The sequence below is a fragment of the Geotrypetes seraphini genome, chromosome 1, assembly GCF_902459505.1.
Source record: "Geotrypetes seraphini chromosome 1, aGeoSer1.1, whole genome shotgun sequence".
Taxonomy (NCBI): Eukaryota; Metazoa; Chordata; class Amphibia; order Gymnophiona; family Dermophiidae; genus Geotrypetes; species Geotrypetes seraphini.
Genome location: NC_047084.1, coordinates 426,784,969 through 426,801,306, shown reverse-complemented (window position 1 = coordinate 426,801,306; position 16,338 = coordinate 426,784,969). Strand labels below are relative to the sequence as shown.

The following is a 16,338-nucleotide window of genomic DNA, read 5'->3' as shown; positions in this document are numbered from 1 at the left end:
AATTCTGAGCGTTATTTTGTCACTGTAGCTGAAAAGAGTGTTGCTTATTTTGTTAAGTGCCAATTTGCAGAAACAAAATTCTAGGTTTTTGACATTGCTTCAGATCATTAATTGAACCGTATCCACGTCATTCTCTTCTTGGTTAAGCTGAGAACTTTTTAGCAACCCCTCATAGTAGAGTTTAAACATAATCCTGGCTTTGATCAAAAGGCACTGCACCCTAATAAATGACAGAGCAATTCTACCAAATTTGTGGAGATGTAAGAATCAAATGAGCTGCTATATTTTGTATTGCTCATAATTTTTATTTATTTAAAGACATTTTTATTTAAAACATTTTAAATCCAGTTTTATCCAAGGTGGCTCACAGTATTACATATGATATATATATATATATATTTATTTTTTTTTTTAAATCTTTATTGATTTTAAAACTTTGACAGTGCAATACAATTAATTGAACATAAAATACTGCATAAAACACACTATAACTACACAAGTAATACATAAAACACTCATTTTCTCCCACCCTCCTCCCAATTAATACAATAAGACATATGATGTGATCACAATATTATAATTAAGTAATTTAAATCCTCAAAATACATATGATATTTCAGGACTTGCACAACATGAAGATCTTCTATATCAGTAAAAATCATAAGATTATACCATCTCAACCTATAGATTACAGTTGGTCTTATCAACAGGGGTTTAAAGTAAAACAATACATCTTAACAGTAGCCCATGTTTATAACTTCCCCTAACCCCCTCTTTTACGAAACTGTGATAGCAGTTTCTAGCGCGGGGAGCCGTGCTGAATGGCCCGCGCTGCTTCCAACGCTCATAGGAACTCATTGAGCGTCAGGATGTATTTGATTTGGTTGATCATTGTCTCATGTTATCTACAGTAAATAAAGTTCTGTTGGGATAAGGAGAAATATATTATGCTAGTCTGAAGGCTTCTTTGTCTAAGGTCTTACATGGTAAAATTTCAAAAATCTTTTTCTAATCTAATCTAATCTAATCCTTGATTTTATATACTGGATCATTCCCCAAAGGGACTCAAACCGGTTAACAAATGATAATCTCAGAAATTAGTGATAAACAATAGAAAAAGAGAATCAATAACTATTAACATATAAAGATTAACTGAGAATTCTATCAATTATCTGTTAGGTATTTTGTAAACAAATATGTTTTCAGGGTTTTTCTAAAATGAGTCAATGAGGCAAGAGTTTTAATGTCTGGAGGAAGGTCATTTCAGATCTTCACCATTGTAAAGACTAAAGAATGTGAAAGCCTACCTAAAGTTTGAATCCCTTTAATAGAGGGAAGTAATAGTTTGCATTTATGAATATACCTTGTAGAGTTAAAACGATAAGAGTTGAAAGAAAGAGGAAATAATGGGGAAAAAAAAATCCCATATAAACTCTTAAAAATAACATTTTTCACATTTAAACTGAACCCTCCAATAAATCAGAAACCAATACAGAGCTCTCAACAATGGAGTGATATGATCATATTTGTTTTTCCCCAAAATTATTTTAGCTGCCATATTCTGAATAAGTTGTAATCTCTTCAAATTACCTTTACTTTAAACCAATGTAAAGGGAATTGGCATAGTCCAAATAAGGCAATATTATAGCTTGAATCAACAGTACAAAATGATGCTGGTGAAAAAAACAATGAACTTTCCTTAGCATCCGTAAACTAAAATAACATTTTTTAGATATATTGTTAATTTGATTTGTCATAGATAGAGTGAAATCCAAAACAAATCCCAGAATTCTAGATGAATATTCAATCTTTAAAGAATCACCTGAACTTAATCTTATAGAAGGTGGAAGATTATGTGCAATAGAGCCAAACCATAATAGTTTGATTTTGGAAGCATTTAATTTCATATGTACAGAAGAAGCCCAGTCTTGAAGTCCAGAAATACAAGAATTAATATCTATTGTTAAGTTTGAGAATGATGGATCAACTTCAAGCAGGATGAAAATATCATCAGCATACGTAAAGATTGATTCTGAGATAGATAGTTTCAAGTATTTCAATGTCGTCATATATATATTAAATAATATAGGAGACTACAGTGAGGAGAATTTGTTCTCAATGTGTACTTTATACGATCGAGATTTCAAAAAACCATTAATCCAGTTTAGAACTCCTTGATCTAATCCAATATCAAGCAAAAGTTGTATAAGAATATCATAATCTATGACATCAAAAGCTGCTGAAAGGTCAAACTGCAACAAAACAGCACAGCGGTCATGGGCCAAAAGATGTTGAATCTTCTCAACCAATGAAATAAGAAGGGTTTCAGTACTATAATTTGGATGAAATCCAACTTGAAATGGAAGAAGTATAGAAAATTTATCTAAATATTCTGATAATTGCCTTGAAATAATAGATTCTAAAATCTTTGTTAACAGTGGTATATTAGCATTAGGACAATAATTTAAAGCTAATGTTGGATCTAGTTCAGAATTTTTTCTTCTTTATAAAAACCAGAATATGGAGTTCCTCAAGGTTCTCCTTTATCTCCAACCATGTTTAAGGCCCCTGAGAGTGACCTTCAGGTTCTGGCCAATCAGAGTTTTAGGTCACACCCATGGGAGAAGCCTAAGGCTTATGGGCCAATTAGGGCCTTAAGCCCCTCCCCGGGACATTCCAGGATGTACTGGGAAGGGGAAGGCCCACCATTCTGGCTGGCCTTGCTGAAAAGGTACAGAAGTCCAGGTGGGCTGTGGGGGGTTTGGAGGGTGCTGGCAGAAGGGAGTGGGCATCCCTCTTGCCGGAGATGTTAGAAGGGGTGCTGGCAAGAATTGGGTATCCCTTCTGCTGGGGGTCTTCGAGTGGGGGGTTCAGAGGTGGCGGTGGAAGGGATTGGGTATCCCTCCTGCCCATCAAGTTTATCCAAGAGCCTCCTATGAAGAAACATGTCAAAGGCTTTGCTGAAATCTAAGTAAATTACTTCTAGCACAAATCCTCAATCCAGTTCTCTGGTTGCCCAGTCAAATAGTTCAATCAGATTTGTTTGGCATGATTTAACTTTAGTAAAACCATGCTGCCTCGGATCTTATGATCCATTAGAATCTATGAAATTCACTATCCTTCAGAAACACTTCCATTTGTTTTCTAATAACTGAAGTGAGTCTTACCAGCCTGTAGTTTCCCATTCCATTTCTGCAACCTTTGTCTGGAGAAGGACTACATCAACTCTTCTCAAATCCCAGGGAACCACTCCTGTCTCCAAAGATTTATTGAACAAATTTTTAATAGGATGTGTCAGAACCTCTTTAAGCTTCCTCAATATCCTGGAATGGATCCTGTCAAGCCAATCGTAGTCCTTCTCCAGGATTTTCTTCCGTGAACAAAGAACATAAGTATTTGTATACAATATTTGCTTTTCCTCATCATCCTCCACATAGAGGCTAATAGCTTCATTCAATCTTACAATTCCATTTTTTGTCTTCCTCCTTTCACAAAATTTTGTCTTCCTTTTTTGTATTTCTAGCCTTTGCTCTTCTGTTTGTGTTCTCTTTTGACTTCTTTCAGTTTCATCTGATATTCTTTTATTTCAGGAACGCAATCTCTTTTGCCTTTATTTTCTCTGCCACTAGTTTGGAGAACCATATTGGTTTCCTTTTTCTCTTATTTTTCTCTATTTCTTTGCATAAAGGTCGGTAGCCATTTTTATGGTCCTTTCAGCTTGGACCACTGTTTTTCTACTTCCCTTATGTCCTTTCATCCTATCAGCTGTTTCTTCAGGTACTCCCCTATTTTACTAAAGTCCATATGTTTGAAATCTAGGACTGTGTAGCCATCTTCCACTTTAGCTCTTATATCAAACCAATCCGTTTGATGATCGCTACTTCCCAGGTGGGCACCCATTCGGACATTAGAGATACTCTCTCCATTAATTAGTATCAGATCCAGTATTGCTTTTTCTCTCATAGTTTCTGTCACCATTTGCCTGATCCAAGTTGCCTGTTTTCTCTGACTTTTCTCTTTATCATGTGACATGTTTTACCACAAGGGGAAAAACAGAACAGAGCCAAAATGTGCATCCTTGTTAATTATCACAGACCTATGATGCACAGAGAAAAAGAGGAATATGAGTTATGAGGAATTAAAATTTGAAGTAATTTATTTATTATAGTTAAAGTCAAAGATGCACAGGCAAAAAAGTTGGAAAAGAGAAATTTGTTTAAGATTAAAATTATTTTGTTGATCTCTGCTTCTTTCACTCATTTTTACATCTTTTAGCAGCTCAAGGGTTTGATAATGTCATGTCCATCTGGCTGGTTGTTCTTTGTGCTAAGGGATATTGAGGTAGGAATGTATATTTCAGAGGTGTATATCAGGAAAAATTAAAGTGGTCAAGGTTTGACGTGGTTCACAAATAATAGCAACATATAGGGCCTCTTTTATGAAGCTGTTCAGCGCAGGCCACTGCAGTAATGGCCCTGAAGCCCATAAAGATTTAAAGGGCTTTGGGGCTGTTGCCGTGCGGCTTTGTAAAACAGGCCCATAATGATACAACCAGAAAATCAAGCCTCAAAGGATTTCTGAAAAAGCAAGGTCTTTAAATATTTCCGGAATGAGTAGCAAAAATTGACCTTGCGAATGCAAAGAGGCAACCCATTCCGTAAACTGAATTACAATAATCAGGTTGCAATAAAATAACAGATTAAACCAAAACCACAAAATGATGCATGCCAAATAAAGAACGTTCAGATTTTAAACAATGTAAACAAATTTTTTTTTTTTTTTTAAATTGTTGATGCCTCATTAACTCACTAATTTGTGCATGCATCTGCCTTAGGCACCTACATTGACCTACACAGAATTCTGGGGTATGTAACTTTATTAAATAGGTTGGCTCCGTGACTTAGGTGACCTGCTATATAATTATTCATTCATTGTGGTCTACTAGAGATGAACAATTCTGTGTTACTTTATCAGAACCTTATTCCAAATTGTTTGTGCTGAATTGTAGATCACAGAACAGATCCAAGGTGCAGAAGTGGAGGCTGCCTCACTGGCCTGAAGAAAATTAGCACTGTTCTGAAAGTGAGTTGTGAGGAGTTTCTGACCATGGGTGTTAGATATCAGCATCTCAGCCCTCCCTCACCAAACGTCGATTACATTCCTATTAGACTGGATCTCACAGACACCAGGAGCAAGTCTATATATAAGGTACAGTTGTTCTCAAATGTGTATTCACAGTTCTAAAATTCTAGAGTGTCTGATAAATTTGAAGATAGACATCTTTTAACCACTGACAGATTATGTATGGATTTTAGTTAACCTGAGAGAGATGGTACGACTAGGTTACCAGATTTTCCATCTGGTAAAAAAGGACGCAGGGCCCCACCCCATTGTGCCCCAGGCCCGCCCTGTTACGCCCCTGGGTCCACCCCGCTCTGCCCCCAGCCCTGCCTCATTCCGCCCCCCTAAACCCAGCCCCCTCCCCCAATCCTTATCTCTTCGCAGATGCACTCCGGCCCCGGTCCCGATCTCACCGGCTTTTCAAAACCCGGACAAAGTGCTGGGTTTTGAAAAACCTTCTGGACGCCTGGACATATCCTCTAAAAGAGGACATGTCCGGGGAAATCCGGATGTCTAGTAACCCTAGGTATGACCTTCAGTCAGGGACATGCGGATGTCTAGTAACCCTAGGTATGACCTTCAGTCAGGGACATGTGAATGTCTAGTAACCCCAGGTATGACCTTCAGTCAGGGACATGCAGGGGCTAATTACCCCCCCCCCTTTTATGAAGCCTCATTAGGTTTTTTTTTATCACTGGCCGCAGCAGTATTAGCTCTGACAATCATAGGAATTCTAGGAGCATCGGAGCTAATACCGCTGTGGCCGGCGATCAAAAAAGCCTAACGCGGTTTTGTAAAAGGAAGCCTAAAAGAATGGAGTTTCTATAAATGAGCATCTCTCCTGCTGACTGCTAATTGGGTCTGAAGGGGAGCTGGACCTGATTTCAAACAGTTTAAGGGCTTTATTTATTTCATTTTCTATCCCGTTCTCCCCAAAGAGCTCAGAACGGGTTACAGGCTAACATTTATAATATACAGTTAACAGGTTACAATGTACCATAGTTACAGTACAAGTTTATTCCTGTTAGCGCTACAGCCTCAGCACCATGAGGTTGTGGGTTCAAATCCTGTGCTGCTCCTTGTGACCCTGGGCAAGTCGCTCAATCCTCCATTGCCCCAGGTACGTTCGATAGATAATAATAATAATAACTAGAGAATGACACGGTGGCGGTTTACCCGCGGCCACCGGGTTTAGCTGCAGGTAACCCGCCAAAACGGGGAACGAAAACTAGCAGTCGCTGCGGCGACGGGGACAAGGCCATTCACCAGCCCATGGAGCGGTGAATGGTCTTGTCCCCGCAGTGAGGCATGAAGGATCGCGCGGTCCCCACAGCCCACACCCGCCTGCCCAATCGATCCTAGTGATTAGGCAGCTCTCTCCCTTCTCCTCACCTTAGTTTGTAGGTTTTCTTTTTCGGCGACCCGCACGCTATCAAAGAGCCGCGCACCCGCTGCTGCTCAGTTTCGATCTTCTGCTCTGACGCAACCGGAAACAGGAAGTTGCAGCAGAGCAGAAGATTGAACACTGAGCAGACGCGCGTGTGCGGCTCTTTGGGAAAGCGTGCAGGTCGCCGAAAAAGAAAGCCTGCAAACTAAGGTGAGGAGAAGGGAGAGAGCTGGCTAAACACTAGGATCGATTGGGCAGGCGGGTGGGGGCTGCGAGGACCGTGCGATCACCCGTGTTCCCGGCTCAAACTGGAAGGAGGGAGTGAAAGGGAAAAGGATTCTGGGCCAAGGGGATGAAGATGGAAAGAAAAACCCACAGCAGGAAAGAAAGGGAAGGACAGGCAGGTGAGCCAGATGCTAGAAGCAGGGGGGGAGGAAGAAAGAGGGGAAAAAGCTAGATGGGGTTGAAAAGAAGAGACACACTGGTATGGAAGAGGAAGATAGGGGAAATCTGGACACAGGAAGGTAACAGAAAGAAGGGAAATTATGTGCATGGGGCATAGGGACAGAGACATAAAGGGGACATGCCATGGGGATGGTATATAGACACAGGGGGGGGGGCAATGGCAGATACATAGGGGAGATATTAGAAATGGGGAAAATAGGAGCACAGAAGCGAGATGGTTTGTGGGGATGGGACAGGGACCGAGCTCGCAGGCTCCAGTGGCTTGCACAAATTACATTGTAACGTGCCATGAAAATAAGAGGGAGGAAGGTAGATAGATAGGCCACGTGAGAGGAACTGAAGGGTGGTAGAAAGGAACAGATGGTACAGGAGGGAGGGAAGGGTGGTGGTGGAAAGGAATAGGACAGACATTGAAGGAGGGTGGAGAGGAACAGACCCTGAAGGGAAATGTGGAAGACAGAATGGGAAGAAGACAGATGCCAGACTATGGGGGAGCGGAGGAAAGAAGATGGGTGCTAGACCAATTGGGGGGAGGGGGGGTGAAGGGAGAGGCACAGTAACAGCAAATGGAAGACGCAGAGAGAAGACACACAGTGGATGGAAGGAATTGAATGAAAAGATGTGGAAAGCAGAAACCAGACAACAAAGGTAGAAAAAAATTATATTTATTTATTTTTTGCTTTAGGATAAAGTAGTATATTAGTTGTGTTGATAAAAATTTATAAACAAAGCCCTGCCAGCTGAACATCTCTTTCTCTAGTTCAGCAGCAGGAACTTTGATTTATAAGAAAGGAATAAGCTAAATATTACAGTACTAAGGCTTATATGGATGCAGCGGGGACGGGGACGGGGCGGTGAATGGGATGGCAGTGGCGGTGACGGGGCGGTGAAAGGGATGGCGGTGACGGTGAGGGGGGGGGTGAAGGGAACAGCGGTGACGGGGCAGTGCAGAGGATGGTGGGCCGGGGACGGGGCGGTGACGGGGACAGATTTTTTCCCCGTGTCATTCTCTAATAATAACTTTATTTTTGTATACCGCAATATCACAAACAGTTCAGAGTGATTTACAGAGGAAGAGACTGTATACAGACAGTGATATTACAAAAAACGTTCACAACTATATTAGCATGATAAGATTAATCAAATTTTTCCTGGAAATGTTTTGGAAGTACATCATGGTAAAAATGGAGTCAGAGAGATAGGGAAAATGCTTGAGTATCTGATTGTAAACCGCTTAGATAACCTTGATAAGTTGTATATAAATACAGTGGAACCTTGGTTTACGAGCATAATTCATTCCAGAAGCATGCTTGTAAACCAAAATACTCGTATATCAAAGCGAGTTTCCACATAGGAAATAATAGAAACTCGCTTTGATACGTACCCACCCCCTCCGAGGCCAGCGGCGCTGCTCCCCCCCCGCTCGCAAAGGCCCCACCCCTGCTCGAACCGGCACCCCCCCCACGTGAACTGGCACCTCCCGCCCGAACAACTTGAACTTACCCCCAAGTCTGGCACCGGCACGCAGCCCACAGGACGTGCCAGTGCCGCTTGAAGATCTTCCTGCCTCTGCCGGGCCTTGAGCATGCATCTGCGCATGCTCAAGGCCTTCTAATTCTTCCTCTCGTGGGGCATGCTCAAGGCCCGGCAGAGGCAGGAAGATCTTCAAGCGGCACCGGCATGTCCTGTGGGCTGCGTGCCGGTGCCAGATGGGGGGGGGGGGGTAAGTTCAAGTTGTTCAGGCGGGGGGTGCCGGTTCGAGCAGGGGGGGGGCCTTGCGAGCGGGGGTATCGATGCCGGTTCTCGGGGGGGAGGGAGGGTGCTCACAAATCAAGTCAACACTCGGTTTGTGAGAATGTTTTGCTCGTCTTGCAAAACACTCGCAAACCGGGTTATTCGCAAACCGAGGTTTGACTGTACCTAAATAATAATAATAATGATGATAATATTCTAACTTGACACATATTAGGGATCTAATACCAATATATATACTATACAGTTTACAGGTTGCATTAATGGAAGATTATCTCTATCATACATACCTCATTGAAGAAATATTCTTTTTCTTCTCTATGGCTACATAGCACTGCTACACATCCCTCTACTAATCTTCAGTCCTTCCTTCATACTCAGGATCCTTGTTAATAATAATAATAATAATAACTGTATTTATAATCTGCTCATATCTTACAGTTCAGAGCATCCTCTATAATAAAACCCTAAGCACGCATGTGCACTTACAACGCCGTGTTCCCTGACAGCGTGATGTGTGCCTCCATGCCAAATTTGATTTCAGGCACGTGGGGCGGCTTGTGGTGGCTTGTGGCATGTGCAGCAATTTGAACGGCGGTGGCAGTTTGACTCCTGTGCTGCCGCTGCCGGGATGCCTCTTCTCACCCCTGGACCAGCAAACGCAGCAGCCGCGGGGCATTTCTATGCTGCCCCACTTCGATAATGCGAGATGGGCCGGCCTAGCAAAAGCCCCCAGGCTGCCTGGGCTAGCGGATGTTGGACAGGGGGAGCAGGGAAAGGAGAAGGCCTGCTGCTGGACAGGGGGATCAGGTAAGAGTTGCTGCTGGACAGGGGGGAGGTAAAAGGAAGGACGAAGACCTACTGCTGGATAGGGGGAGCAAGGAAGAGGTGCTGCTGGATAGGGGAGAAGTAAAACAAAGAGAGAAGGGCTGCTGGACAGGGGGAGCAGGGAAGGCGTGCTGCTGGACAGAGGGGAGGTAAAACAAAGGGAGAAGGGCTGCTGCTGGACATGGGGAGCAGAGAAGGGGTGCTGTTTGACAAGGGGGAGGTAAAACAAAGGGAGAAGGCCTACTGCTGGACAACGGGAGCAGGGAAGAGGTGCTGTTGGACAAGGGGGAGGTAAAAGGAAGGGAGAAGGCCTACTGCTGGACAGGGGGAGCAAGGAAGAGGTGCTGCTGGATAGGGGGGAGGCAAAACAAAGGGAGAAGGGCTGCTGGATATGGGGAGCAGGGAAGGAGTGCTGCTGGACAAGGGGGAGGTAAAACGAAGGGAGAAGGGCTGCTGCTGAACAGAAGGAGCAGGGAAGGGGTGCTGCTGGACACGGGGGAGGTAAAAGGAAGGGAAAGGGCTACTGCTGGACAGGGAGAGCAGGCAAGGGGTGGTGGTGAACAGCCAAGGAAAGAGAGAGACAGAAAGAAAGACAGACAGACAGAAAGTGGCCAAAGAGAGAGAGAGACAGAAAGAAAGAAAGACAGACAGACAGAAAGCGGCCAAGGAGAGAGAGAGAAAAAGAAAGACAGACACACACATCTATTCTAGCACCCGTTAATGTAACAGGCTTAAAGACTAGTCTTACAATATTACTAAAGAGCTGGGACATTTCCAGGGATTATAAATCTAAAATACCAACCTTGTACCAATCTACAATTTTGACATCACATCATTTTGAAAGAACCTCTGATAAGACAAAGAAGATTTAAATATTGCAGTGATAGTACTTAATTTAGCTGCCTGATAAAATAACAACTGTGCAAATTTTTTTATTCTTTTCATGCCTCTAGGTGAAGGATAGCAGATAGAATTTCTATTTAATTTCCTAGAAATGCAGTCTCCCCTCTTTAATTTGAACTGATCATAAAAACTGACAGAAGTTAACCCAAATAAAATTTTATTAAAAAAACCAATAAGGGCTCCTTTTACTAAGGTGCATTAGGGCCTTAACACGCGAAATAGCGCACGCTAAATTGCCGTGTGCGCTAGACTTTAATGCCAGCATTGAGCTGGCGTTATTCTAGAAGCATACCGCGCGGTAATTTTGTGCGTGCGCTAAAAACGCTAGCGCACCTTAGTAAAAGGAGCCCTAAAACTTGAAAAGTATTCTTGCTTCAAAAGTTAGCCAATGGGATTGCAAAAAATAAGGGGATATTCTATCTGAATTTTTAAATCAGTATATCAGTCATAGAGTCGTATTTTGTATTGTCTGTAATGTTTTGTTGATTTTCAAAGAACACCTTAAATATGTAACATTACAATAATCAATCTGACTTAAAATTATTGATTGTATCAGGATCTTAATTAGGTCAGCTCAAAATATTTGCAAATACTTCTTAGTTTTCTAAGAAGACAAAAAAAGTCTTCGTTATTAACCCCCCTTTCACAAAGCCATGGTAGCGGTTGCCGTGTGGCAAATGCTCTGACACCCATTAAATCCGGTTCATAGACAATGGCGCGAAGGACAAAAGCATGCGCCGACAATTGAGTGCAGCGCGCGCCGCCGCGCCGCTCTAAATTACAGTTTCTAGGGGCTCCGACGGGGGTTTTTTGTTGGGGAACCCCCCCAGTTTACTTAATAGACATCGTGCCGGCGTTATGGGGGGCTTGGGGGGTTGTAACCCTCCACATTTTACTGTAAACTGAACTTTTCCCTAAAAACAGGGAAAAGGTGAAGTTTTCAGTAAAATGTGGGGGGTTACAACCCCCCACGCCCCCCCCACAACGCAGCGCGATGTCTATTAAGTAAAGTGGGGGGGTTCGCCCCCCCGTTGGAGCGCTAAAAATAGTAATTTAGAGCAACGCGCGCTGCGCTCAATTGTCTGGGCGCGCCTTTGTCCCGGCGCGCTTTTGACCTGACACCATTAAATCCCTATGGGCGTCCGAGTGATTACAGCAGCATCAGCCTTAAGTTATATAACTGAAGCTCCAATGGTAGTTTAAAACAACAGCTCCATTTCTGAAGCTGGTCCACACTTGTGGAATGCATTGCCGGGATATTTGATCCTGTGCAAGATTAAGATGTTCTTTAGAAAGCAATTTAAAACTTATTTATTTGTTAAAGCTTTTCATTAGTTTTTGATGTTAAGCCTATTTTATAGTTTGTATTGTGCAAACTTTTTATTAGTTTTATGCCATTTTTTAGCAGATGTGCTGTGAGTTGGTGGGGGAGGGGAGATGGAAGAGATAATGTTTGCTGTTATAATATGTCTAACCTCCTCTTCTATTAAACTGCGTTAGCAATTTTTAGCACACAGAGCTGTGCTGAATGGCCTGCACTGCTCCCGACGTTCATAGGAACTCTATGAGCGTTGGGAGCAGTGCGGGCCATTCAGCACGGCTTCCTGCGCTAGAAACTGTTAGCGCAGTTTAATAGAAGAGCCTCTAAGTGTATTTGATTAAGTATGTTTTTACTGTAATCCGCTTAGGCATTAGGCGAAGAGATTTTAAAAATAAATACTGATATCCATGCTTGGTAGTGTTGTGTTTCCCCTTGTAAAATGAGGAATATATACAAGGCAACAAGGGGCTGCTGAAAAGTTCTCAGCCCAACCAACAAAGTTGGCGCAGTCTCCATCGAGAGCTATACACTTATGGGGAAATTCTATAAATGGTGTCCTGATTGAAGATGGCAGAAAGCGTCCTACCACTGTCTAACCAGCCAATCGGGACGCACGTTTAACAACAACAACAAAAAAAAACAAAAACCCCAAGGCAGGCAGCCTACATTGTAGGCATTTTTGCAAGCCTAGATGGCCTAAGGGATCTGGCCAATCAAAGTCTTAGGCTACTCCCAGTGCATCCCAGAATGTGGGTCCGGGTGGGCTTGGAGGGTGGAGGGGTGGAGGGGTTCTGGCAGGAGGGACTGGGCATCCCAGCTGCTGGTGGTCATCAAGGGGTGAGTGGGTTTCCAGCAGGAGGGAGTGGCATCCCTCCTACCGGGGGTTGTCTCGGGAGGGGTGTGGGAGTGGCGGCAGGAGGGATTGAGCATCCCTCCTGCCGGGGGATGTATTGGGTTGGTGGTAGCAGGAGGAATTTGGCACTCTTCCTGCTGTGGACATTCAGTGGTGGGGGTGGGGGCTTCGGGAGTTCCAGTAGGAGGGAGTGGGCATCCCTCTTGCCGGCCGTATTCACGGGGGGGGGGGGGGGGGGAAGGAATGGTTTCCCTGCTGCAGCTGATAAACTGATCACAGCAGAGAGATTCATTTGCCATGATCAGCTCAGCGGCAACACGATTCTCTAACTGGCACCTGTGACATGGACGCCGTTTAAGAGAATCGGGGTGGTTAGGCATCTGTCCATCAGAACAGACACGATTCTATATAGGATGCCCATGTGTGATTCTTAAAAACCACTTAGGCGACTACTGAGACCGGGCGTCCTATACAGAATTCGGCTTTTAGTCCAGTGATTTTCCACCTTTTTCATTCTGTTGGAAACATACGGAATGAAAAAAAGTGGAACATCTCTGGACTACATGTATAGACCCTCTATGTAGACTGCCCCAACTTTATTGGTTGGGCTAAGAACTTTTCAGCGGCACCTTCATATTGCTAGCGTAGGCTCTCTCACACGATTTCCTCTCTACACCTTCAATATGGCCTCTTGCTATTTGGACACAATGTGGTTACCCACATGTAAAGGACTGCTTTATAAAATTCCCTTTACACTTGTCTGGCCATCTGCTATTTACTCATGGTGAACCTTCTGGAGGATGGGCTGGGGAGGGCTTCAATGGCTGGGAGGGTGTAGATGGGCTGGAGTAAGTCTTAACGGAGATTTTGGCAGTTGGAACCCAAGCACAGTACTGGGTAAAGCTTTGGATTCTTGCCCAGAAATAGCTAAGAAGAAAAAATTAAAAAATTTAAATTGAATCAGGTTGGGCAGACTGGATGGACTATTCGGGTCTTTATCTGCCGTCATCTACTATGTTATTTTGTTACTTCTAAAATAAGGACTCCAGTCACCTAAACCAGGTACCTTATTTTAAAATTGTAGTCCCTATATCCAGCTTATTTCCATTGTGTTAGAGCACCACAGACCTTTCTTCAAACTTTACACATTTCAAACAGTACTGATCTTCTTTATCTATTTGCAGTCAGAATATGCTTGGATACCAGTGCACATCAGAACTGCGTTTCCAAATCAGATCCCCAAGGCCGCCTTCATGCCCTCATTCATACTGGAGGTAGATCAGTTCATCTTGACCCCATTAACAACAGCAACTCTCGATGCTGAAGACAGTGAAACACCAAAGAACTTGCTGATTTTCAATATTACCCGACCACCTCTGCAGGGATTTATCACCCATCTTTCTGATCACACCAAATCTATCACATCCTTTACTCGGAAGGACTTGAATGAGATGCAGATAGCTTACCAGCCTCCAAATAGCAGCCATACAGAGAAGAGGAACTATGAGGTAATCACACGCGCATACCTGATGCAAACAGCTGAGTGCAGGATTCCAGGTTGTTTTATAAATTGCTTATGACATAATGTGAGGAACAGCAAGAAGGGTGCTTTTGCATGGTGACTTTGCAAATAAGTTCCTGTTTGTTTCTTAGAAATTTGTGGTTTATGGGTCTTTTTTTTTTGTATACTACATTTCCTTCACAAATAGCAAAGTGGTTTACATAGCAAAACAGGAGCTCAGAAAGAAAAACCATTCAAACAATGAAAAAAAAAAAAAAAGACAGGAAAAGAGTAAGACTGTGTAAGTAAAACTAAAATAAAACTACTGTATGTTGGGGCCAAGTATCTAGAGAAAAGTATAAGAGTACAATATTTACACGGATTTCAGGAACATTTCTGTTAAAAGAAACCTGAGTTCACGGCTCTAGGGTCATAGTCATAGAAGTGTCAGAAAGTTTATCTTAGCGTGTTTGGACCTAATATTACCCCAAGCAAAGGAAGAGCATACTGCAGGGGTGTCTTTTCCAATTTACATTCCCTCAGGAGAACCATCTCTGAATCTGAATATTCACAGGCACCATTTAAGTTATGGTACAGATCTTTCCAACAGATTTATTTCCATAGCTATAATTCATATGCAAAAACAAGTTTGGAAGAATTCTTGAGTCTAATTTGAAAAAAAAGAGATATTTATTTATTCCATTTGTGTGTTGCACGTACCTATACAAGCTATTTGGAATTTACTGGAATTTACTGCCTATAAATCTCCGCAATGAATTAGATATAAAACAATTTAAAATAGCATTAAAAACATTTCTATTCCGAGACGCCTTTTGTTAAATTGCCACTCTTCTTTCTTTTCCTTTTTTTCAATTTTTACCTAACCTACTGTTTTAGCCTTATGACTTATCTATCCTATACTTATTGTAGTTCCTCCCCATCTGCCCTACTGTTGCAGTATGTTTTGAGTAAGTCATTTGTCTCCCCTGTTTTAATATGTTTAATTTATTTTTGTGTAATTTTATTATGTTAACCGCTTAGAAGTTGGATTAAGCGGTCAAACAAATTTTTAATAAACTTGAAACTATTGGCGACATTACAGTGGAAGGGGTTAGAAGAGGGTAGGGAGGACAATGGAGGGCAAGAAGATACAGGAGGAGAAGAGGATACAAGTGATTAGGTGTCAAATAGATGGGTTTTCAGTTTCTTCTGGAATTTGGTGTGGTAAGGTTCCATCCTGGTCATTACAATAAGGTCATTCCAAGTTTTTACGCCTAGAAAGGTGAGCATGGAGTGGAAAACACATTTGTATTGCAGATTTTTTGTGGAAGGATTTTTAGTCAAACATCCCTTGTCTGTATTTGCTTTATTTTCCACTTATGAACTAAAGAAAATGTTACCTTGTTGCCATACTCTACTCTCTACCAAAAGATCCAGAATGTATAGGTGTACAGCACCCAAAGAAATGGAGAAAAATCAAAATAGATACAGAATCAATGGAGTCAAAGAGCACCATTAATGAAAAGTCCAAAACATACTGACAATCAAGAGTATAATTATGGAAGAGATGAAGTTGCCTTTAGATCACTGGTTTTCAAATCATGGGCAAGAGGCTTTGCTTTCAGAATAACCAATATGTGCAAATGAATCTGATACTTAGGGCCCTTTTTACAAACCCACGGTAGCGATTCCCAGTATGACAATTGCAATGAAGCCTATAGAAAATGAATGGGTTTCGTTGTGTTTGCCAAATGGGAATCACTACCTCAGCTTTGTAAAAGGGGCCCTTAGAATACTACCCCTGCACCAGCCCCGTATATATATCTGATAATGATATAATAGCAAGGAGCAACAACCATATACAGTACTTTACTCTTTTAGCATATTGCAAATGAACTGGATTTAAAAGCATTCTATAAGCTGCAGGATAGTGACTGTCGTGTGGAAAAGATCTACATAAAACAGGAAGCCCTAGTATGGGAATGTGCTGTCCAGCAATAAAGTTTGTTTGTGTTACCAGGTGGAGTTTGAGATCCATGATGTCTTCTTTGAACGAAGTTCCCGCGTTACAGTCCGTATTTTCATCAGAACAGCCGACACAAACGCTCCTCGAGTTTCTTGGAATATGGGTAAGATGTAACTTGGTGAGCACACTATAGTAAAATTGAACTTTTAAAGTACACTTCCCCCTCCCTATTCGTGGTTTC

At 42.4% G+C, this 16,338-nt stretch overlaps 1 protein-coding gene across 1 annotated transcript in view; it reads left to right on the top strand.

Moving 5' to 3' along the window:
- FREM1 (FRAS1 related extracellular matrix 1) overlaps window positions 1-16,338 on the top strand; it is a 280,084-nt gene that overhangs the window by 11,827 nt on the left and 251,919 nt on the right. The window contains exons 4-6 of the mRNA XM_033919036.1: window positions 5,009-5,208; window positions 13,815-14,138; window positions 16,152-16,260. Of these exons, the coding sequence (XP_033774927.1) occupies window positions 5,009-5,208; window positions 13,815-14,138; window positions 16,152-16,260 (633 nt within the window). The remainder of the gene's footprint in view (window positions 1-5,008; window positions 5,209-13,814; window positions 14,139-16,151; window positions 16,261-16,338) is intronic.